This window comes from Porites lutea, chromosome 1 (genome assembly GCF_958299795.1).
Source record: "Porites lutea chromosome 1, jaPorLute2.1, whole genome shotgun sequence".
NCBI lineage: Eukaryota > Metazoa > Cnidaria > Anthozoa > Scleractinia > Poritidae > Porites > Porites lutea.
In genome coordinates, this window is record NC_133201.1 from 48501865 (window position 1) to 48527127 (window position 25263).

At 40.7% G+C, this 25263-nt stretch overlaps 1 protein-coding gene across 1 annotated transcript; it reads left to right on the forward strand.

Annotated features, from left to right (window-relative positions):
- The first annotated feature begins 8960 nt into the window (after positions 1 to 8960).
- Positions 8961 to 11438, forward strand: LOC140939223 (placenta-specific gene 8 protein-like). Its single transcript, XM_073388802.1, has 3 exons — positions 8961 to 9204; positions 9774 to 9913; positions 10733 to 11438. The coding sequence occupies exons 1-3, from the start codon at positions 8970 to 8972 to the stop codon at positions 10817 to 10819; spliced, it is 462 nt and encodes a 153-aa protein (XP_073244903.1). The 5' UTR covers positions 8961 to 8969; the 3' UTR covers positions 10820 to 11438.
- Positions 11439 to 25263: the final 13825 nt, after the last annotated feature.

Here is a 25263-nt window from a genome sequence, read left to right on the forward strand (position 1 = left end):
GTACAGCATGTTGCTTATAATCCGTAAAGTAAATCAGGTGTGGGGCTCGTTTTTGAATTAAGAGTATCTTATTTAAATAAGTTTTAGGTGCATAGCCCCAAGCACAGATGCCATAATAAAGATAGGGGTTGATAAGGGCTTGATAGATATTTAAGAGGGGACGTAATGGAATACTATGTCTAAGCTTTGCTAGAATTCCCACGGTTCTACTTATCTTTAAACAGATTAGATTAATATGGTTTTTCCAGGAAAGTTCATAATCAATCAGAACACCAAGGTATTTGACAAAATCTTTCTTTTCTAAGGTACTCAATGCATTTGTAGCTGAATCATAAGCTTTGATGGAGGGATTATATGTTAAACATTTCTGCCGAGGACGGAAAAGCACGTAATTAGACTTTTTGAAATTAAGGGTTAGCTTATTGGCTAAAAGCCAGTCACTGACATTACTTAGTTCAGAATTAACTATCTGTTCAAGATTATGGAGGTTCTTGTTTGCATAAATAATGCTTGTATCATCAGCAAATAAATAAAATGAAAGATGCTTTGAAGAATTTGCAATGTCATTCACATACAATAAGAATAAAAGTGGGCCCAGCACAGAGCCCTGTGGAACACCATACAAAGTTGTTTCACTGTTGGAAATATGAGCCATTTGAAGTGGTTTGTTTCCTATAGGTTAGGTAAGATCGGAACCAATCATTAACAATACCTCTGATGCCATAAAAATCAAGTTTTTGAAGAAGAATATAGTGATCAACAGTATCAAAGGCTTTTTTCAGATCTATAAAGAGTCCACAGGTGAATTTACCACTATTCATATTACTCTGAATTGTATTAACAATATCCAGAATTGCATGTTGAGTATTATAACCACTCCTAAAGCCCTATTGGGAGTTAATCAATATATTGTGCTTAATGATACATTTACTGAGTCTTTGATACATTAGTTTTTCAAATATTCTATTGAATATAGACAAAAGAGAAATAGGCCTGTAATTGCTTGCGCAGGACTCATCATCATCTTTATAAACTGGCACAATCTTGGCAAGTTTTAGTTTGCTGGGATGTTTACCTTGGATGACAGATAAATTGTAAATGTTAGCAAGTGGCTGGCTAATAATGTGTTTGCAGCCTTTTAGGATTTTAATAGGACAAGAGAACATGCCATAGAGGGGCAAGGCCTGAATTTGGGCACTGACATCATTGGGAATAATGGGTTCAAAGTTAAAAGAGTTTGGCAAACGGTTGTTGGTGAGATATTCATTAAATGAGTGCTTAGAAGGTGGTAGTTTGGAAGCAAGGTTATGTCCAACACTAGCAAAATGCTTATTAAGCACATTTGAGATTTCACTAGGGTCAGTTGAAAGACTACCATCAGGTTTTTTAATAATAGAAATTTGGTTTACTTTCTTCTTGGAGGTAGATATTAGGTTATTAATCCCTTCCGAGGTTGCCTTCATATTATTAAGATTTAGTTCGAAAAAGGAGTTGTAGTAATTCCTTTTACTTAAACGAGTTAACAGTGATAATTTATTACGATACAATTTGTACTCATCCCATAGACCATCGTGGTATAACTTGTTTTTCTTACGTATAGAGGTGAGTAAGCCTTTGGTTATCCAAGGCTTTGCCATTTGCTTAGCTTTACGTCTAGATACTCTTTTAAAAGGTGCATGCTTATCAACTAGTCTGTTAAGTTTGTTGTAAAAGACATTAAATGCACAGTCAGCATCAGAGTTAAGGGGCCAAGTGATTAGCTCGAGATCATTGTTGAAATCAGTTTGGTTAAATGATGAAAGATCCAGTTTGCGGATTCTACTATTAGAAATTATCTTAAGGTTGCTAAACAGGAAGCAAACCTGTGAGTAATGGTCACTGATGTCGGACACAATGTTACCACTCAGTACAAACTTATCTAGGCTATTAATGAAAATATTATCAATTAAGGTAGCGGAGCTACCATAAGACCTTGTGGGTTTATCGATAGTTGGAAGTAGAGATAGACTTTGTAAAGTTTCAAAAAGTTTTTGGCTATAACCGCAGCTCTCAATTTTAAGGAGATCTATATTGAAGTCACCAAGTAGGATAATTTCATTATTTCGGGCGCACAGAGTTTCAAGTTTGCTTGACAGATAATCTAGGAAATGATCTGGACAATTGTGCTGCCTATAGACCACTCCACAATCTGATCTGGCAAAACAAAACTTCCATTCTTAAACTAAAACTTCCATTCTTAAACTTAGTTTATTTCTGGATCAATCTGTTTTATTTAGATTATCTCGATTATTTCATATTCTCTTTGACTATAAACCTAAACTAAAGTCAGTTTCACACAGATTCACTGGGGAATATAAAGATACTGGATGTGAAAAGTGCTATAGAACCTAAAAATAAACATTTCTAAAATATACTTTATGTTCTGTTGCTAATTGAAGGAATATTTTGAATGCGGTTGGCAGTCATGCCAGCACTCGCTAAATAGTGACCTTAGCCAGCCTCCTCCTCAGGCGCTTCGTTTTTCGCATGGCAGAGACGAGCGCGAAACGAGTGACTGGTGATGAACCGCAAGGGACCATGGGAAGGGTACAGACGGCAGCCGAAGCGCCTGCCAGATCCGGTGTATGACTTTTGCAGACTGCAGAATGCAGACCGCAGACTGCAGACTGCAGACTGCAGACCGCAGACCGCAGACTGAAGACTGCAGACTGCAGACTGCAGACCGCAGACTGCAGACCGCAGACCGCAGACCGTAGACCGCAGACCGCAGACCGCAGACCGCAGACCGCAGACCGCAGACCGCAGACCGCAGACCGCAGACCGCAGACCGCAGACTGCAGACTGCATGAGGCAGCAAGACTGTAAATTGAATGAAACCAAAAACATCGTAATCAAGGTGGCGTCATCATCAACATTACCTTTTTCCGAGAAGTACATGTAAGGCCTAGAAGCGAAGTTTTTTCACGCAAATTACACCGACCTGATTCCTGAAGGAGTTGTTGGCTGTTCATCTCGTATTGAATGTCTGCCGATGTCACAAACTCGCTCATGAATCTATAGCAACAGGCTAGCAATTTAGCCTGCACCACAGACGAAACTAAAGTCTGGTTACATAAGTCTGTCTGTGAAACAACGCCGGAATCCTCATTCTACGGGGGCCCCAACTGTGTACTAGGATTTGAGCATGAGCAATGATTGCCCTGTTAAAAAAGCCATTGTCGATTTGCCTATTTAGAAATTCAAAATGCACCGTCATAAATTTGTACCAGACTGAGATATGCATTGATAATAGACCACTAGTTGGATTTAACTAATCAATATACCCATATATTATCCGATGCATATATTTATTCGACATTTTCAACATTTTCTAATCATGTTGAGTCAACGAAAATTCAACAGTTCGTTTCAAGTGTCGATAGGAATATTATGAAGCTAGAATTCAGTGGGACAAAACGAGAAAATTTTGGGATTACTTGCATAGATAAAATAAAGCAAGTGCAGGAATTCAAATTCAAAATTCATTTGTTTGACGACGATGCTGTCATACAGTATTAATACCACAAATAAGTATACCATGATCCATGAAAGTGATCAGAGGAGATGCGTTTAAATTAAGATCAAACCGATAAACATATTCTATCCACTTTAGTGTAGGACAAGGAAGAATAACTCTGGCATTCAGGTTATGTACAATCAATATACAGTATAGAAATGTGAAAATTTTAAGTCATTGAAATTATATTTTAAACGTCTTATCTTTGTACATAAGCTTACTAGTTCGTATCTTTTAGGAAATCGTAAGAAAAATTTGTATTGTCTGTTTTTTAATTCTCATTCACCCCCCCCCCCCCCCCCCCCTCTGTCCAAAAAAAGATGACAAAACAAAGACAAAAAGATTGAGAATTTTGAGGAGCCGCCATGCTGGAGACCAACTTGTGGATGCGAGCCCCTTGGGACTTGAATTTAAGAAGCTTAGGACGGCTTGGTATAATCAACCAACCTGTGCAAATTTGTTGACCAGGTTGCCACAAAATTGTTGGTAGTAAACCTCGCAACAAGTCTCCCTAGCAAAGCTTGAATAAAGAAGTGCAAACATGTCTCAATAAGAAGTTTCAAAATATGCTGCAAGGCCGTTTAAAATTTTTGCGTTTTAGATATGAAGAAAGGGGGGAATTTCATATATCCCATGATGCATCGCTTCATACTATATTATCAGGCTTCCGAACGCACGTGATCCTATCAGTTCAACAGGGACGTGACAGTTGAACGGTAGTGGAAAGCGACTTGTTTAGCCTGAGTATCAGGCGTTTCTGGGGAAAAGGGGAAAGATAGAAGCGAAAAAGGGAGAGAGGTGAAGGAGAGAAACGCCTGACACAGATGCTTTTACCGGAGCCTTCCACCCCCACACAGCATGATTCGATACCATCCAATCAAAATCACTTCCGGTCATTGGGTTGTCAGCTTCACGTGTCAAAAAGCTCGCCTAAAATAAATCTCACTCAACGGTTTGGCCGAGCTCCGGTGCTTGTGTTGCTACGATTTCGTTTTTTTTAAACCTCCAATGAGGAGTTTTTGAATACTTGTAATGTAAAACATTACAGGAATTATAACATGTCTTAAAAATTGTGTTAGTGTAAGATCGCCAACGCTCTCGTTCGTAAATAAACGTGCCCCAGAAAATTGTAAATTGCTTTTGTTTACAGAGTTACATCAGGCGCTTGTCTGGCAGCTAAAAAGCTGATGTTATCCCTCGTATCCTCGGGCGGTGGAAAGGAGCTGCAAGAATAAATAGGAAGGTGCGATGGTGAAACACCTATGCCTAGAAATTATCATATCAAGCAGCAGCAAATTCCACCACTTCACGGAGAGCTCGTGAAAGCTGTTACAAGTTTTAAAAAATTGAGAGCCTATAGCAAAGGTCAATCCCGTTGGCGAAATATGATGGCGCCCGCTTGAGCTTAAGACATTTCAAAAGTGAGAGAATTTTGGAAGAGGAAGCGAACGAATTCCAATCACGTACGCTATCGTAACCGCCACAAGCAAAGTCAAGCTTTTTAAAAGCATTGGTGCTGTCGGCTATCTCAATACATGGCTACCTCGCTCTATTTTCAGTTACAGTAACAATCCCCTTTTAACGGCAGGATGTTGTAAATCAGAACTTAGATATCTGAAACACTGATATCGTCGTCTTTGTCCCGGTCTTTTGAAACCAATACTCAGACATAGTTTCGGCAGAAGCTGGTATATGAGGCTTTTCCATACTCCGAGTACATCTTTCCTTTAAACTACGAGGCCTTGAAAACACAATTCTTACTCGGATTTTATTTTTATTCCAGGAAAGAACTTGAGAGCGCCCTCTAGAGCCGTTTTGAATTCCTCTCTGCGTCCCCTCTGTCCATAAAAGTATCACATACCGGTAACATGAAATCAAAACATCTATGAAAAATGTCAATTGCTTCTTGCCGATCGCTCTTGCGGTCGGTGACGTAAGGGGGTATTGTGTGTTATCCAATCACTGCAACATCCAGATTTTGGATGTGTCACACGGTTTGCTGAATGGTTTTGTGTCAGGCCTTCCTTTCTCTTCTCCCTCTCCCCATCCCCCATCTAAAATCTCCTCTCCCCTAGCCCCTTAGGAAGGCCTGATACTCAGGCTACGACTTGTTTTGCAGATAAAACTTTCTGCACCTTTGCTGTGTGTCGATCTATTTACGATTTTCGTTTTATTATTCCAAATATATCTCTTGTTAAGTCAAAGAGAGTGTTTTGGCCGCCGATTGTGAGTTAACTAGCCTTACGATAGCAAGGCAGTCCACACAAATCTTAGAAGCTAGCAAGGAAGGTCTTTGCTTCAGTACGTCCTGTTTTAACGTACGTTGATAAAGCTGTCAATGGATCAACAAGCGATTTCCACGTACTTGTCTTGAAATAAATACATATTTGAGGGGTGAGACTTCTCTTCGTTGCTTGTTGGTGATCGCGGTGTTCATATTGTTGGTTCAATAATTCATCGATGCAGTACATCAACCGTACGGTGACCGCACATGCTTTTACTTCAACAAGCTCGGCTTATGTAGTCGAAAATATCGAGACCGTTAAAGTGCAAAGTGACGTCTATATATCGGAGATAAAATTCAAAGGAAGGGAATAGCTCCAACAAACAATAAAAATAACAAAGACATCTCTATATTTTTCGAAACACAACACCAGCTAAGCAATGATCATTGTCAAACATAAACAGAAAAAAGCTTTATTAAGAAATGGGAAAATACATAAACAAAAACACCCACTTCTTCACTAAGATGGATTCTAAAAGAATTATCAAGATGTCTTTAAAGGTTTTATACACCGGTTGAGGCCCTAAGGCGTGCTATTCCATGACATTTGCTGGCCTGTATAATTCAAGTTCGCCACGCGCGGTTGCGACCGGAAGCCACCATGAGAAACCAATTTTACCTAAAATAATGAGAAAAAACAGGGGCACCCGACACCTGTTTTTATTTAAAAAATCTGTTCGGAGAAACAAATATTGCCTAGAATTTTCTATTGCCTGGGGACGGCTAAAAATTTCTAGATCGAAAGTTCCACTCATGTACAACTTTGGAAGCTTATCTCACAAATTCCCTACGATTTTCTGAAGCTCACTCCCTAAGTTAGGCTATTTTTCGTAGAGAAAAGGAGACCTAAAATTTTCGGACTCAAAAATGCAATAGAGTGAGAAATCAGAAAATGTCTCACATTCGTAATACTTCAAATTGAATCTAAAATATTCGGGAAAATAATACTTCCGAAAAGACTCAAGTTTCCCTAGGATGACCGAACAGATACAATTTCAATTTTACAGTGCCGCTTAAAATACATAAAATGCATTTCTAGACATCTAAAAGTACTCTGGATAGCCTAAATAGTGTTTTCAATGTATTTAGGAGGAAACCGTCGTTGGGTGCCCCTGAAACTAGCCTACAAAACGAAAAAAACAGCAGTAAGTAAAACCAAATATTCAATGCTAATAACAGTTCGATGAAAGGTACCTGCAATACTTATGGACAGTGCCTCCTAAGCTTTAATGTAAAAATAATACAAGAATTTTCAGCCTTAAATAGGCAGAAAAACAAGAATATTCAGCCTGGACCGGAAAAACAACATTCTTTATAAAATAAGGGTGTAAATTTTTCTGACATAAATGTAAAAGAAAAGAAGTTTAAAAGGAACCAATCTTTTTTTCAAATTCTTGAACTTAATGTATTTTATGATTTAAGTAAATAGAACTTTCACTTTTCTTGCTCTGACGCCAAGTGTGCTGATGAGGAAAAAATATATGCAGGGGGCACCCGTAGGAAAATTTTGAGAAAAAGACCTAAAAACAACAACAAAGCATGAATAAAGCTTTCTGAAGCCGCTTTAAGCATTTTGGGAGACTGCTGGTAAAGATTTATCTTTTCCTCAAGCCCAGCAAGACAGATGGAAGAGTTCCCAGCCAGCAAGGTGCATCTACAACCTGCAACCTGAGTTACCGGGAAGTTTCCCAGTAGACGTGTGTGCAGACGTTACTGGCCAGTTTGGGTGTGGTCATAGGACAAAATTCAGCCCCTCAGTGGGGGTGAAGGGGGGCGCTAAGGGCGAAATTCACCCCTACAGTAGGCGGGAGGGGAAAGAGGCTTCTGAAAATAGCAAATAGCAGCTATTCTAGATACCAAATCTAGAATCTCCCCTCATCATCATCAGGTCGAGCTAGCTCATCAGACACCCTGAATTGTCTATTTAACAGCAACACTTTCCTTCCAAGGACATTTTGTTTTTTCCAAATCTCCCAGCTAGCAAAAAATTTGTCTGAAGACAAGATATTTTGAGGAACAGATCCATCGGGTGCCCCTGTATATGCTTAATATGCTGTTTTGTAATTGTTTTTTGCAAAAAATTAGAGAAAGAACAGTGTCGGGAAGAATATCTAAGCGAGCACCTCGCCCTTACCCTCTCTCCCCAATCCCCGGCCCTCCTTTTCCCCTTCGCTCCCTATCCCTAACTCCTTCCGACGCCTGCTACGCAGGCTATCAACTTTGCGCCTACGTTAGACAAGTGACTTTGGACACGAAATGGACACGAAATTCGTGGATTTTATAGTACACTGATCAATTGCAGCACTGAAATTTTTTAAAGAAAACCTATCGACGAATTTTGGTTTAATTAATCGCTGTTTTCGTGAAAGTAGCCCTAGAAATTACAAAAAGAGCTCAGCATTGCGTCTGACTGATTCACATGTTTTCATGGTTGATCGAAATCGCGCAAGTAGGGGTGGCGAATGGTACCTCGAAAAACGTGGGTCTCGGAAAATTTTGGCAGGATCTCGAAATCTCGGAAGCGTTTTTGATAAGTCTCGAAGTCTCGTTTTTTCATGGTTTGCTTTTACTTTTTTTCAGTCTCGAAACTTTTCACCAAAGAGTCTCGGGCTCGGATTTCTAACTAGGTTCTCGGCGTCTCGGCGAGTCTCGGATTTTACCATTCGCCACCCCTGCAAGTCTTATGAGTGATAAAAACTTTTCGGAAGCATACAAAAGGTAGCAAATTTGCCCAGCCTTCAGTTCATACATAATTTATACCTTTTAGTAGAAATTCAAAGATATCTCGAAAGTCCTTTTACATATTTTTGTGAAACTTCTTACAACAGAAGACAAGCACCCAAAGTATATGTAGCGAAAAGCATTTCGAAAGCGTGAAATGCCTTTAAGGGCAGAAATGCGATTAAAACTATTGTGACGTCATTGTCAAATGGTATTTCTTCCGATCTCCCCAAAAATAATATCATAATAAAGTTTAGTTGATGTGTAATACATGTGTTATAATGTTTTTCCAATAAAGATCAAGTACTCCCTAATGATGACATGAAGCCATCGAAACGTCAAGTTTCTTTTATATCAGGACGCGTTGATTTTTGTTTTAAAATAAGTTTTCCTTTCAGAGCCTAAATAATGGATCCCCCACCCACTGCACCACCCACGGCTCAGCCGTATTCCCCAGAGCAAGCGATGTATCGACCGGCGTACCCCCCGGGTCAGTATCCAGTGGTAACTCAACAACCGGCACCGTATGCACAACAGACTACCAATACCACTGTAGTGGTGAATCAGCAACCAGTAGTGGTTCAAAAGGCACAACGGAATTGGAGCACTGGACTGTGTGGTTGCTTTGAGGACTGTGGCTCTCGTAAGTATTCTTTAAGCGGCACTCAAATGATAGGGCATAGGGTGGGCTGATAGAGAAAATTTGCCAGCGCCGCTGAAGGGGGCGAGGGTAAGGAAACTTGCTTGTCCGTTGTAGAGTAGACTTGCGAGAAGACGGCGAATTTGTTTGCTAGAGCATATAAAAGGGAATTTCCCTGGGTACCGTAAAGGACCACTAGACTGCTTTACAAGGGAACACGCAGTAATCTAGTTGATTAAATCGTCAAGCGGCGGCTTTTACACGAATGAGAATAGTTATAACTTTATTTATTAAGTGTTAGTATTTCTTGCTCGAATGTACTAATTGAGGGCAGTATTCAGTCACGCATCCTAATAGATACGGCTCCGCCATTTTTACGTGGTCATCCTAGCCACGCGAAGCGGTTTATCCGTTTCGAAACCATAGACAATACGTTCTTACTCAGTTTTCTTAAGACCCCAAGTATTGGTCCGGATCCGGAAATCGAATACGCGACTTCCCGCTCTGCAAACAAACGCTCTTCCACCTGAGTTTACCCAGCCACGTGTATTTTATTTTGTTTGTGTTTCAAGTGTGTAGGGGCATTTTCTGTCCTTTCTTCCTGCTGACTGATGTTTCGTCCAGGATGGGCGAAGGATGTTGCTTTCCTTGCTGTTGCCCAGGTGCACTGTTGGGACTCAGGATCAAGCTGAGAGTGCAGGAGAATATTCAGGTATTCGACAGGCATTAAGAGCTTTAAAAACAACCTCGTTATAGGGGACTAGTTTCAGTTCTTTAAGGAGCTTTGTCCCACATTTATGACTGAAGTTACAGTAAATCAAGCCTCTTAATAAAAAGATGCCACCAAAATGAATTGAATGAAAAATGAAAATAACCAATCCAGCCATCAAAACAGTAAAAGAACGTTTAAATAACACTGCAGAAAACTTTTTTTACGGCACTCATATTGTTAAGCACTGTGCCCTAAATTTTATGCTTTAGGCTTTAAGGCTCTCTAGTGAAAAGTGTTCTTGAAGCTTATGTGATTATCTGTTGGCTTAGGGGAAGGAAAACGTTTAATGATCCTAATTTTTATGAGAGCCCTTTAAACTACATTACTTGAGCAGTCCGATTTTATAGCCACCACTGCAAAATTGTGGCAATATAACGTTTCTTCAATATATTTGGTAATTATCTCCTCCACAGCACCTGACTCCCTTTCCCCTCCCTCAGCGTCTGTACGGACGTACTCCCGCACGATCACGTGATAACCAAAATTTCTCGGATGGATGGTTAACCAAATTTTCTAAGGTATGGAGCTACGCTTGCGCACGCGAAGCGCGCGCTTGGAGCTCCGCTATAAGAAGAATACTGAAAGAATACCAAAAACTTGCTTTCCGCAACTGCAAAAGTTGCGTCTATAACAGCGATGGTCTTCTTTCATTTAATTCTTCACCCCACATTTCCTGTATATGATTTTCATATAATCATTATTTCAATACCAAAGACAGGATAATTCACCCATGACTGACTTCATTTCATCCAATTGCAGGGCACCCTTTTTGACGATTATTGTAAGGTCGAATGTTGTCCACTTTGTGTTCTCTGTCAGCTGGCCCGTGAGCTTAATCATGTGTAACGCCGCGGTTAACTCCTACCAAGCTGATATCTATAAGAAACGCCAGCTTTGTTTTCAACAGTTACCATCTCCATGGAAAGAAAATTGCGGGATTTAGAGTAGTTAAGGTGTTTCTCGTTCAGTTTTTTATGTTTGTAGGGAACTTAAGAACCACGACGACGACTTGGTCGACGACGACCGGAAGTGAGTTACAGAGTACTGCGCAAGCGCGACCAGTAAATTTCGTCGTCGTAGTGTCGTCGACGACGCCAAACAAAGTAGAATCACGTCGTCCTGCAATCCACAATCTTCGGCAGGTATAAATCCACTGTTTTAAACGATTCTTGAAGTCCTTTGCATTTTCTTATCCCCGTAAATCCAGGTATCGTTCCTTTTTTCTCCTAACAAGCGATGTTGATTGAAAATTCGACAAATGAATTGATTTTGCTTCGAAGAATGACAACAGCTGTGGAGGCCGAGCGAGCTAACTCGTAAGTGATAAATTTATTTGTACGTACAGTTTAGGTAAGGCAAATCATATATCTTTAATATAGAGTAAAAGAAACTTTATATGGAAAACAGCTACACACCAGAGTGTCTCTTTTCCGAAATCTAAACTCTGAGAGACACTTAAACTCGGTCATCTCATTCAAGTTGAAAGTTGAATAATTTCGTGCGGAAAGTAGATGTTTTTCCACTCAAAAAGGTCAGACAACACAAAAAAATTCGTCATCGTTAATAAAATAAGATCTTGCATTGTTTTAAAAGACGCCACTGCGAAAAACATTGTTGCGAAGGAACATCAGAGTTTTACATTTGTGTTTACATTCACTGTTGTCGTCGTCGACCTACCGACCGACTGCATCTTAAGTTTCCTTTTTCCCGCCGAAACTGACGTTCTCGTTCCAGTCTTTTCCCAGTCAACAGACGTTGTCGTAGTGAACTTCGTCGTGGTTCTTAAGTTCCTTTTTGTAGAAGATGCTGCGGTAGTATAATGCCAAGCTGTATTGTGAGTATAGCTAGTAGAGTTAAAATTGCAGTGAGTAAAAAAAAAAGTTCACAATTGCTTTCGTTTGTATTTCGTCTATAACAGAAAAGCATAGACTCGGTACCCTTAATCGTGCACATAGCCTGCGTAGCAAGCGTTTCCATTTGGTTTCGGAGCAAAGAAAGACAGAGGAAAGGGATTTTCGGCTTTGACGGAGCGAGAAATGGAACGAGAGTCAAAAAATGCGCCATTTTTCGCACGGTCTTTGACTCTTGTTCCTCCTTCTTTACTCCGAAACAGTACGGAAACGCTTGCTACGGAGGCTATCGTGCACAGTAATCTGTGGCTTCCTTCACTCTTCAACTGCAATAGGCTATGATCACACCAGTCTCATTTCATTACCGTTCACACGAGAAAGACGTATATCCGTTTACCTGGAACGTGAGTAAATGCCCAGCTCCACTAGAAACAAATCATCTGTTTACGCTGAACTAGCAAAAGGAAAGCGATTTAATGAGGGTTTCTGTCAATTGTGTGTTGGTTAGTTTTTGTTTTTCCCTTGAAAAAAGTGCCATTTTTCGGTTTTGAGTATCCATCAATTTTCGTTTGTCTCAGCTTTAAATAGGGCAAGAGTTTAAGACTTTGGGCGGCAGCCAATCAGCCTATGGCAAACAAATCAATTTTACAAAGACCAAGCACGCATCTGTCACCCTTCCCAAGAGATTGATTTACAACTGCAATGTATGCTGTCAAGAGCCATAATAGGACAGAGAAGGGCGTTGGCCGGGATATCTTAATTTCAAGAACTATGCGGACCACGCGGAAACAGTTTCCGGTAAACTGACTGACTTCCGGAAGACTCGCTTTCACGATTCAGCGCGCCAAAGCGAGGCGGCTTCAACAAATAAAAACAATGGCGGCACAAGTGGAGGGACGATGTGGGGTTCATAAATTGGCCTTCTTCAACAAAGAACCTACCATAGAAATCGGTTAAAGCGACCGCGTGACCATCGTTTTTGTTTGAACAGCTGGAAAGAGGACAAGTAGCATTGCGGCCCGAATAAGCGTTGCACACTAAAGGTCACTAAACGCGCGGGTGCTACAAAGACGACCGTACAAGCGACCGTGTGGACGTATTTTCTATTGAAAGAGGAAAGAAAAGAACGTAAAAAGGTCTCCAGTATTTTTGTCAAGGACATGACCGGGAAGGCGGGAATCTTGTAGAACACACCTTTTCCTGCTTGACAGATATTTTGTTCCGCACATCACATTGGACAATCAGTAATTATTCTTTATTGAACACGAGGTTAATAGAAGCGGAATATTCGTGGCGAGGTTAATATTCAAGAAACCAAAAGCTCAATTTGATTGACGGATCAAATCATGCGTGGAAATCGGTAAACAATAGGTTTGATCTTTACTGAATTCTCAAACGTTGCAAATCAAATCAGAAACAATAGCCTAATGGGTAATATGGAATCGCCAGAAGTTTAAATTCAGCTGTAAATTGTACTTCCAAGCCTGAGAAGAAAAGCAGAGCTTTGTTTTCATCTGTCGTCTCGCTAAGTTAGGGAAAAAGGTTTTTTGTGGAGCTAATTTGTGTTGTTCTTCGTAAGTGCAGACAATGGTGGTCCGGTTGCTCGAGGGAAGGAGCCGTTTCTCTGTAGTTTTCTCTGTTCTCGAGCTTTCGTTAAGGTTTGCTTTCATCTTTTTTTTCTCATAAGTCAGTTGAATTTGATCTCGGACGAAAATTTGTCTTTAAAGGAAATGTTGAGTTTACGCACCTCTTCTACTCGATTAAACCTGACAAAAAAGCTTTAATAACTATAAACCATTGAATTTAAACATTCATCATACCCTCACGAGGTAATATTTGTGTTTTGGTCAGCGAAAACAGAGCAAATTCAAGAAAAAATGTCCTATCTTCGCAGGACTTAGCATGAAGAAATTGAAACCTTCGTCTTGCATCTTAGCGGAGAAAGGGCAGAAAATGCGATATTTCAAATAATCAAACCCATAAAAATCGCGAGGTCGAAGGAGGTCGGAGTGTAGAACTAGTATCAAGCACCCCTTGTCCGCCGATTTAAATAATTTATTAGGGCAAAACTTTGCTAGAATAAAGACAGTTTTCGATAATTAAAAGTCATCTAAATAAATATTCACTTGCGAGTTAAAAAAGCATGGCTTAACAGGGTCGCAAACGACAGCAATAATGCGTGAAATGACCATGCAAACATTTTATATTATTAATCAGATACCAAAGATTAACAGGGCTCATTGAAACTTACCTTGGATGAGCTGCATCGTGAAATTCAGGTCGTTGAAAATCTCCCTCGGAACCCTCGAACGCTGTTTCCACCGCGGAGAGAAAAAAGAAATTTGCGCGAAGCATCATGGGATATATGCAATTCCCCCCTTTGATATGAAGAAGATTTATAACCGTACAGACTACTCTATAGAGATTTTCTTGCTCAATATTTCCAAAAAGACTCCTGCCCGTGCAGTGGTCGTTGATCTTAAAACGGTTTACATTTTAGGTTGTTGATGTTCAAAGATGGCTCAAAATACGAAGCAGGAACTCGACAAAGCTATAGCTGGCATGAACAAAGGAATTGACAAGAAAGAAGAAATGAGATTGATGACGGCACCTTACGCAAACTGGGATACCTTTCTCACGCCAGCTCCTCTATCCATCGCTTTGCTAGGACAGTTAATTCTTATTTCTTCGGATGCCGACTTCAGTCCTCAAGACAAGAAAGATAGCATCAAGTTTGAATTTCTGAAATACCCTGATTCGTTTCGTGCCTGTCTAGTGCAGTTCAGCAACAGAGGATGGGATGCCTTTAACAAGGCACACACTTCCATGGATCAGATCCCTCTGTACTCAAGCAATGTCGACAAGCACGTCAAAACAGCAGTGAAATTTCTTATCGCAGGGTCAGCTGAAGATGTCCAATCGATGGTCCCCGATGCCCTAAAAAACATTGAAAGGATCGCTGATGATTGTTTAGAGTTGGCCACGTCGGTTGAAAAAGAGTTCGTTGCTGTGATGAAACTAATTGCGGAACTCCTTGAAGCGTGTACACGAGCAAAAGGTCAACATAAAGAGGATTTGAAAGCCGCAAAGATCGCTCGTGAGGTTGCGGAGGAGCATATGAAAGCCGTTCAAGCGGAGAAAGATGAAGCTTTAAGTAGACGAAATGAAATGGAAAAGCAAATGAAGGAGGCGAATGAAGAATTCAAACATTCCATTAAATCAATGCCTGGCGAATGGGATGTCATTGGAAAAGCTTGCGCTGACACCATCATCATTACTACTCGCGCCGTTGGCAGTATCATACCAAGTATCACAAGTATGATGTCGGGAAAACAAGACTTTAATACTCGTTCTTCACAAGCATCTCAAGTCAATGAGCCCACAAGACATTTCAATCGTCCAAAAACTTCTGAACGCGCATTGGCGGTTTACAAAATAGTGCCTGAGGTTTACGGCCAGGTGAAAACCCTTGTGAAACCTGCACATGGTGGAGAAGTCATGAAAGGCGATAAAAGCGCAAAGGATGGAGTATTACGCACTATGAAGGCACTTCAAAGCCTTAAGAAAAATCGATTGGAAGAGGTAAAGAAATCAAAGATGAAAACGAAAGTGATGAAATTGTGCAAAGATGCAATTGATTTTTCCCAGACCTTGTCTCGGAAACCACAACTGCAATATTCCCAGGAAGACATTCAAGAGATAAATTTGCAAGCAGATAAACTCCTTGAAGAGGCTGAAACCTTACTAGCTGGATCGCATTCCGCTCTTGGTAACAACGCCCTTCCAAATACATCTCCAAATCTTGCCAAACAGCCAATGTACAACAGCGATGGTGGGTTAGTCCAGCAAGCATTTAACAGTTATCGATTCAGGACGGAAACAGCGAATGAGATGTTGAAGGATTCTCGTCGCGCATACGAGGCATCTTGTGATGAGGTTGCGAACAAAACAAAAGAAGCGACCAATCTTCTTGCCGAAATGAAAGAACTGGACTTAAAGAAGATAGATATGGAAAAAATCAGACAGACTTTGGTTAAAGGTATTCAAGCTCTCGGTGAATTGCGAGAACAGTGGGGCAAGCTGGTTCGGTTTTTCCAAATGCTATTTCAATTTAGTCAAGTGTTGCCTGAGTACCTCCCTCAAGGACTTTGTGCAAACCTCTCGTAACAGATTGGACTAAGGTGACAGTGGCATGTCCGCTGTCATGCGTGACGTCATCTTCGAAACAAGCCTTTCAAGCCAATCAGATTGCGTACGTGGTGAACAGCATTTCAAGCGTATACGTGGAGTTGTCGAATAAGCATTTGATGGAGCGTATCACATCAGTCTTGGTAAGATGATTGCAATGGATCCAGCAAGCAATAGTCACGAGATCATGCAGAAGCAGCTTGAGCTAAACCAACGATGTGAAGAAGCTCAGGAAGCCATTTGTAGAATTGCTCTTAATTAACAAGAAGAGGGAAATAACAGAAGCATTTGACAAAAGAATTGGAAGAATTAAAAGCGAAGTAGAAGTTTTACTGCCTCCGATCTCGGAAGAGAGAGCTGAAGAGATAAAAGAAAAAGTGAAATCTATTAGTGCAATGTCAAAAGCTGAAATTGAAGCCGAGGTTGATGACGTGTGTTAAAAACTATTTGCTTTTTGTTTGCTTTTCGAAAATTTTTATAAAGTAGGATGATAGTGAAACGTTCAATTTTGAGATAGACAGTGGATTTTAATCAACTAGGAAAATAATTTCCATAGTCCTTGTATGTAGAGCTCAAGTTAAAACGATTCACACTGTGATGAATGAATAAAAATTTGCGAGGATATAGAAGGCCTGTTTGATTTCAAGTATTCTGTCTCGGGTATTCAATGTGAAACTTCTGAACAATTGACGTTTCAAATCACTATAATTATAACATTCGTCTTTACTGTAGCAAAGTATTCTTGTTAAAATGTCTTGTGATGTGAAGTTTGAGAACTAACAATATTTTATGACCCTTCTTGTTTGCTGATTAATTAAAACATCCGGATTTGTGCATTCGGTATGTCGTTTATGTGGCTATTTAAGGTTTTGTTTTCAGCTCAAAAGCCAAAACATTTATTGATCATTTGAACGCAAATTTACATTACTCATAGACATGGTGTATTTCATTGCTTGTGGAATAGTAGAGGAGAACAAATAATTCCGACACGGGACACATTTTAATAATTAGTGAAGCATGCTGGGAAATCACTCCTTTTTAAAGGAAAATCTTGCATAAAGAAAGACAGTAGCGGTTTATGTTACAATGAGCTAAACCAGCTACGAAAAATGTTTGGCAAAGAAAATATAGGTTTGTATAGAGGCGGTTTTGGCAAGGAAAATATAGGTTTGCATAAAAACAAATCAGCACGCTTAGCAGAGAAAACAAAAAAAAACTTCAAAAGTGTTCCGAACAATTTGGATTAAAATTCACGGCAGAGGCAAACTTACGCGCGGTATAAACATTGTAGATGTAACTATTGATACAGACCCAATGACGATTCGTTATACTGTACATGAAGCATCTTAAAATAACGTCTACCTAAATCTTAACAAGCGCATTCCATCACTCTCGTCCGACAAGCACAAATACATCTTGATAGAAATAGGGACGGTTTACAAAATCTTCGTCTGAATTTCACACGTTTTCTTCGGGTCGTTTCTACTTCCTTTTTTTTAAGTAACGTCTGAATCGCCCGGCCTTAAATGCCGTCCAGTGACGTCACTTAACCCTTGCTTTAATTCATGCAAAAAGTAAAACACGATTTTCAACTGACAAACAAAGAAATACCGTCTGACAAACAAAGAAATACCGCGTTCCATCACTCTCGTCCGACAAGTACAAATACATCTTGGTAGAAATAGGGACGGTTTACAAAATCTTCGTCTGAATTTCAGACGTTTCCTTTGAGTGGTTTCTACTCCCTTTTTTTTAGTAACGTCTGAATCGCCCAGCCGTTAATGCCGTCCAGTGACGTCACTAAACGTTTGCCTCAATTCATGAAAAAAACACGATTTTCAACTGACAAACAAAGAAATACCGTCTGGAAATGTCTACATGATACACGATGCAAGTCTGAAGTCACATGCCTCTTATTCCAACTAGTTCCAGATCTTTGTGGAATTCTCGGTCACTTTTGAATCGAGTAATAGCGGCAATTAAAAGCAAACCTGGACTTTACGTTTAAAATAAGCGGTCTTCCTATTGGAATTTTGACTTGAAATTTGGCGAGGCAAATGTTTGTTACTTTTACTTCTAAAAGGGCGCCAATATTTTGATCATAGTAGCCCTTAAAAAAGTCTCTGGAACCCAGGGTATTCCAAACCTTACTTTGCTTGTTGATTAATTTGGACTTACAATGGAGTATCGATAACCCGAACCTTCTAGGTTCTTCTATAAAAGGTTCGAGTTATCGGGAGTTCGAGGTAAATAAGTGCAGAATAAGCAAGTAAGCAAAAATATGGCGAGGGAATGAAAGTATCGTGCACACTTCACAGTCTTCACAGGGATGGACACTGATTTTGAACTGGAGCTAGTGACAAAAAAAGTAAAGGCAAAAAATATAGTAGCACTGCGCGCAGTTACTATTTATAGACCCGAAACTCAAACAAACAAACTGAAATTAACATTTAGCGAACTCCTCAATTTTGTCTGACTTTTGTCATCAGTGTCAAGTGAAAATGATGAGCGAGTCATCGAAACGTCATTCAAAATTTTTATCGTTGATTTTTATTCTTAAGTGTCATGATTGTCATTAAAATGAGAAAAATGGCAAAACTCAGACAAAAATTGCAAATCAGTAACTCTGACGTCATTCGCGCGCTAAGCTATTGACACGGTTGATTTGAAATAAATTTAATGCTTAGGAATTCAGGACAGTGGTACACTGTTTTTTCTTTTTGCCTCTTGTCACGCGCTTAAAACATGTTCGGAGTTGTCGAAATTAGAAATTATTTAGAAATAATCTGATTGAATGGAAACAAAAATTACTTCGAGTTAGCGGGAGGTTCGAGTTACATTACAGTAAATGTATGAAGGAAATTCAGGGAAAATCGACTTTGGCTCGAGTTAGCGCGAGGTTCGAGTTAGCGAGGGTTCGAGTTATCGGGAATCAACTGTAAGTTGTTCACATGTTCTCTTAATGTTCACCCTCCTCTATTTTTCAACTCCGCACGCGTGCACATTGCATCATGTATGCTATACCATATCAAATATTTGGCCAGTTATTTGCTTGGCTATGCCTTTTCTTAAACGAATTCCCTTGGCAAGTATCTAACATAGAACTTCAATGTATATTTCTCGGGAAAAAGGCGATCATTATTACATCCCTTTTTCAAGGAAGACTTAAAGAAAAATTGGCCCGCAAAGCGCGTAAATAATGAGCGAGTATATCGGATCGTTCTAATGCCCCCTGGGCATCCCATAATACTCCTTAAATCCAATTAATTCAATATGGCCGCCGTGTCTGTAAAAAGGTCTATTGACTTACCCTCCAGTCGTTGAGTTCCACAGCGTTCAATTTTCGTGCCCCTTCTTTTTGTTTTATATATCAATGACTTGCTCCAGAAATTCGTTAAATCAATGTACTCGGATGGAACTGTACTATATTTTACCTCGGTGATGGGGCTAGGACTGTTTCCGCGGGCATATAATACAACAGTACTAGGGACTTTTAGATCCAACGACGCAGAGGGCAACGAGAACGTCAAATAAACAATAGGTTTTATAAGCAAAACGATAACTTTGCTCGTGCACCACCCTTTTTTGTACATTTCTTTGCCCGTTTTTGCACGACTACGACGTGAAAATCCGGAACCTCGCGTTTTACGGAGGACGCAAACAAGCAACGAAAAATTTAATTCCTCTTTCTGTACTTGGATATGGTCCTTACGAATTCAACTCCAGGAGGGTTCGCCTACATTTGACAAAGTAAGTCTGTAGGAATAATTGCGATAAAGACTGAAAGAACGCAAATTCACTTTTTAAGCGACGTTCTTATTGCCGCCGCGTCGTTGGATCTTAAAGTGCCTAGTAATACCACTGAATAGTGTAAAATACCTAAAATTCTGTGTCATGAGGGTGATATAGCCTGTGTTCAGCCGCCTCCCGGATTTCGATTCAAGCATTTAAACGGTGTACCCTGCCAGCAGAGTCGCTTCGATCTTTCCTAGATAAAGGGTAAAGACCGCTCGCTGAAAGTGAAGTCGGGCTAGCTACAATTCTGGGGATTTTTAATACGGTGAACGAATCCGATCATATTTGAGACTAAATAAACGCCCCGAGTCAAACATTAATCTATAATCCACAAATCGAGTGAAGCGAACTGCTCTCTTCCTCCTTTAGACCTTTCTGCTTCTCTTCGAGATCGCACCTCCCTTGTTTAGTGTAAGTGTGTGCGTTTGATCGTGAAAGAAATGCTAAAAGCGGGAAGGAAAAAGAAGAAAAGAAAAGATTGAAAGAAACAAAGAGAGAAAGAAAGAAAGTGAAAAAGTAGACAAACGCAATTGCCAGGACAGGATTCGAGCTCGCGCCTCTCCGCCAGCTGTTAGCTTCACGTGCCTGAAACTCCACCACGCAGCCAAGGAAACATCCTCGGAGACCCAGGGGCAGATAGTGGGGGCGAGGGAAAGTCTAAACAGGCGCAAAAATATGGCACGAAGAAAAGAAAAGGACGACGAGAAGAGCCCCTGGGGACAATGTCTTACCAGACGAGTTCCAAACGGTCGCCGCCGTTCTGCCTTTTGATTGGGCAGAAAAACTCAAACGTTTTCTGGCACCAATCAGAAGCCAGAACGGCGGCGACCGTCTGGAACTGGTCTGGTAAGACATTGTCCCCAATGGCTCTTCTCGTCGTCCTTTTCTTTTCTTCGTGGCATATTTTCTCGCCCGTTTAGACTCTCCCTCGCCCCCACTATCTGCCCCTGGGTCTCCGAGGATGCCAAGGAAACAAAATACAAGATACATTCAATCTCTGAATATTATGTCACGATCACGCGACCCAGCCCACTGTTTGAAAAAGAAACACTCCGCCCGCCCGCCGCCCGATAACAGGCCAGAGCCCCGATTTTAATGCGCGCCCGAGGAGGCCTAATCTCCACAGCAACCACCGCAGATTGGTTTCCAATAACAGGCAGGCGTTGCTTTCGTAATTAGTTTTTAAAGCATTCCTCCAGACACCTTTGGAGAGCACCGGACACATTGCCTGTCAAGGAACTTTGTACTTCTGATTAAACGAACCAGACATCTCAAGGAAACGCGAAATTTGATCAGACTATTTGGGTATTATAAATTCATTTCCAATCGATTGAAAATTTGGAAGTCGATCTTCGCAGCTGGCTTCGCAATTGATAACTAAGATTCTGAGGTGATGGTAGTCTCTTTCTTGATATGTCGGTCATTATCCAAATTATTATGGTAGGTCATCTTTGTATTGTCATTTGTTTTGGAATAGGCCAAATCATGGGTATACCCTCTCCCTCAGAGCTTACAGGCGGCGCGCCCAAGATTCTGAGGTGAAGGTAGTCTCTCTTTTGAAATGTCGGTCATTATCCAAATTATTATTGCAGGTCATCTTTGTATTGTCATTTGTTTTGAAATAGGCCAAATTATGGGGCTACCCTCTCCCTCACAGCTTACAGGCGGCGCGCCCAAGATTCTGAGGTGAAGGTAGTCTTTCTTTTAAAATGTCGGTTATAATCCAAATTATTTTTGTAGGTTATTTTTGTAGTGTCATTTGTTTTTGAAATGGGCCGAATTAATTATGGGGCTACCCTCTCCCTCAGAGCTTACAGGCGGCGCGCCCAAGTTTCTGAGGTGAAGGTTGTCTCTCTTTTAAAATGTCGGTCATTTATCCAAATTATTATTGTAGGTTATCTTTGTACTGTCATTTGTTTTGAAATGGGCAAAATTATGGGGCTCCCCTCTCCCTCAGAGCTTACAGGCGGCGCGCCCAAGATTCTAAGGTGATGGTAGTCTCTTTCTTGATATGTCGGTCATTTTCCAAATTATTATTGTAGGTCATCTTTGTACTGTCATTTGTTTTGAAATAGGCCAAATTATGGGGTTCCCCTCTCCCTCAGAGCTTACAGGCGGCGCGCCCAAGATTCTGAGGTGAAGGTAGTCTCTCTTTTGAAATGTCGGTCATTATCCAAATTATTATTGTAGGTCATCTTTGTATTGTCATTTGTTTTGAAATAGGCCAAATTGTGAGTCTACCCTCTCCCTCAAAGCTTACAGGCGGCGCGCCCAAGTTTCTGAGGTGAAGGTAGTCTCTCCTTTTAAAATGTCGGTCATTTATCCAAATTATTATCGTAGGCCATCTTTGTACTGTCATTTGTTTTGAAATAGGCCAAATTATGGGGCTACCCTCTCCCTCAGAGCTTACAGGCGGCGCGCCCAAGTTTCTGAGGTGATGGTAGACTCTCTTTTGAAATTATAATTGTAGGTTATTTTTGCAGTGTCATTTGTTTTTTAAATAGGCCAAATAATGGGGCTTCCCTCTCCCTCTGAGCTTACAGGCGGCGCGCCCAAGATTCTGAGGTGAAGGTTGTCTCTCTTTTAAACTGTCAGTCGTCAACCACAGTATTATTGACTTTTCATTTTCCCGAGTTCATAGTGGCAACTTCTTTATAGTTTTACGTGATTTGCGTCAAAGACAAGACCAGGCTAACAAATTTATTCTACTTTATGCGTGGTGCGACAATCACCGTGGCTGACTGGCCTCCAAAGTTCCTTTATAATTTGGACGCTTCTCAGGAGTTCCTTCACTGGTTGTAATCCAGAATTGGCGATTCTCCGCAGCTTGAAGCTCTAGCATTGCATCAGTTGGTCCATGGACGGCGACCTTTTCTTGTCCCGAGTACAATATCGATTCTCGATTCTGGATTACCGTATCTTGCTCGTGCAAGGCTTCAGCAACGGGACCAGTACTAAGACCATTGCAGGAAAACTGTTTGGTAGAAGAAGAGTAAAATGGTGGCTTTCGGTGCGTTACCTGTCTGATGCTCGGTATATCACTGCCAAACTGCGCAACAGAATGCGCGAAAAACCCCTCCGGTACTTGAGAAAATACGATTTTTAATATCCACTTAAAAATCTGAGCGATGTGATTTAGTAACTTATTCATGGTGTTTAGCTTCCGGTTTATTCAGCTTATTGCCAGTTGTAGGCAAAATACACGCGCACATTATCGCACTCTCACTGGATCGATTGTGAGGAAACTCTTATGTCAGTCATTGACTAAAAAGCCCCGCGCGTTAACTCTTTGTGCGACGGACGTCCCTTACAAATATAAATTGCCCACACTGATCGCCAATTCTACTTGCAAAGTGTTGCTGATTGAGTTGTGTAATGTATTCTAGAGAGTAAATTTAGTACTAACCTCGCAGACAAGGATGTAATGAGGCATTTATTTGCGTAGTTATGCCTGCTATCCATTGGGCAAGCATTCCTTTTATTTTCTTTCGATAGCCTGTCCATGCACTAACCTTTGGGTACAGAAACTAGCTGCCCTTCGCAGTACCAAAACTTGATAGTTTTGGCGTTCAATATTTTTAACGGGTGCACACAAAACACCGGGACTGCATCGTACGCCTTTGGCGCTTTGGTACCCTGCGAGCTTTGGTTCATCGCCTTTGAAAGATGGAAATTTTGATATTCCCGCGCAAAAGACGACTGATGAAACGTGTCTTTCATTGACTACAGTGAAACGTCCGGAAATAACGGAAGTTTTGAAAGAAACGGGAAAACTGATAAAATTAAATATTTGTTTTGATAAGTGAAATTACTGAGAAATAACGATAAACTAGTTTTGTTTTTTTGTTTTTTAAAAGCGGTTTGTCTGGTACCAGATTTGTATAATTACTTTCAATCAAGCGTCGATCGGGTTTTGTTAATTATGACAGAATGTAATTAAAAAGCATTATGTTGACAGCTACAAGGCACATGCTTGCCTTAAGCTGCGAGTATCCCGCCATGTTTTAAACAAAGGGCTTCCGACTAAGCCGGCATTCTAATCCGCCACAAATATGTAAAGCACGCGTCTTTCAAAGTCGCCTAGTACTTAAAATCGGGGCTCTGGCCTGTTATCTCACGTGGTTTCAAATTCAAATAAATGTAAAAAAGGAAAGTCAATCGTGCAAATATCTTTTGCAGAAAAATAGTAACGCAGTAGGGAGCGTGATCTTCCAAACCATCTTTTCTCCAAACTTTCGTGATGTGGTATAGGTGCTGCCATCCAACCCGACTAATAATTTAAAAAGGCAAGTAGAATTTTTGTGGCTGTGCAAAGAAAGCTAATCGACCGTGAGAAATCAAGGAGTCCTTCCTGACTCCTTGATTGTAATCGTAGTCGAGCCCGCAACATTAAAAAAGCGGCTGCTTGTGAATTGATTGGCGTCAAAAAAGGGTGCAATTTCCAGCTAAATTTATTTATTCGAGTCATTCTGCATATATTTCACTCCGCATAATTACGCCCTTCCGCAAGTCATGCCACATGCCATTCCACAAACTCATTCCGCCTTTCAACCTCACCGGTAATAAAAGACATCATTAAGCGAAAGTCTTGCTTCGAGGAACGTTCATGCATTACAGTCTGCAGACACAAATCGCCTCTCCTTTTTTTTATACAAGCCCTTACACACCAGTGTTTCGTTCATCTGCTACCCAAACTCCAACGTTTCAGCCTCTCAAACGAGTGTGGATTAATCTGCAACATACACGTGTAGCCGACACATATGCTGTGGTTGAATTTCATGCTTGGTTTAAATTTTATTTTCTTTTGTTTCAAACTCATTATTATACTTTACCACACCCCCCAGAAAAGAAATAAAACAGCCCACGTTCGTTATACTAAACTTCTAACATGACTCGGAGGCTTTCTGGTCATTTACCTATATTTGGTTTGGTTTTCTTTGTGTTTTCAAGTCCCTTCTGGGAATTGCGAGAAAATGGAATCCTGAAAGATTTGCAATTTTGTCCCTAAGGACTCGGAGTCATGTTAGAATTTCAATTTATCGGACGTGGGCTAATCCATGGATAAAATTAAACCACAACATACACACTGTATATATATGGTAAGAAGTGGAAGTGTATCAAAATCTAGATCTGGACCGCTGGTCGGGTGCATAACCAATCATAGATCCCCCATGGAACCAGCCTATCAGCAGAGCCTTTCTTTCATTTGCTCGATTTTGGCGTACTCAATAAAGACTGCACGAACCGAGTAAGATCTTTGTTGAGCATGCGCGGCATGTTGCTAGGATATAATTTCGAACCCAGGCCTAACAGCCATGCGCTTGCTACAGCGGGCTCGGTTACAACCATCGGTTTATCAATAAAGGGACGCTCGCACTACGAAAAAACAGTTTGACGGGAGAAAAGGAGATTGAACAGTCCAGACGCTCGGGCTGCGGCGACCCCAAAGGTTTGACA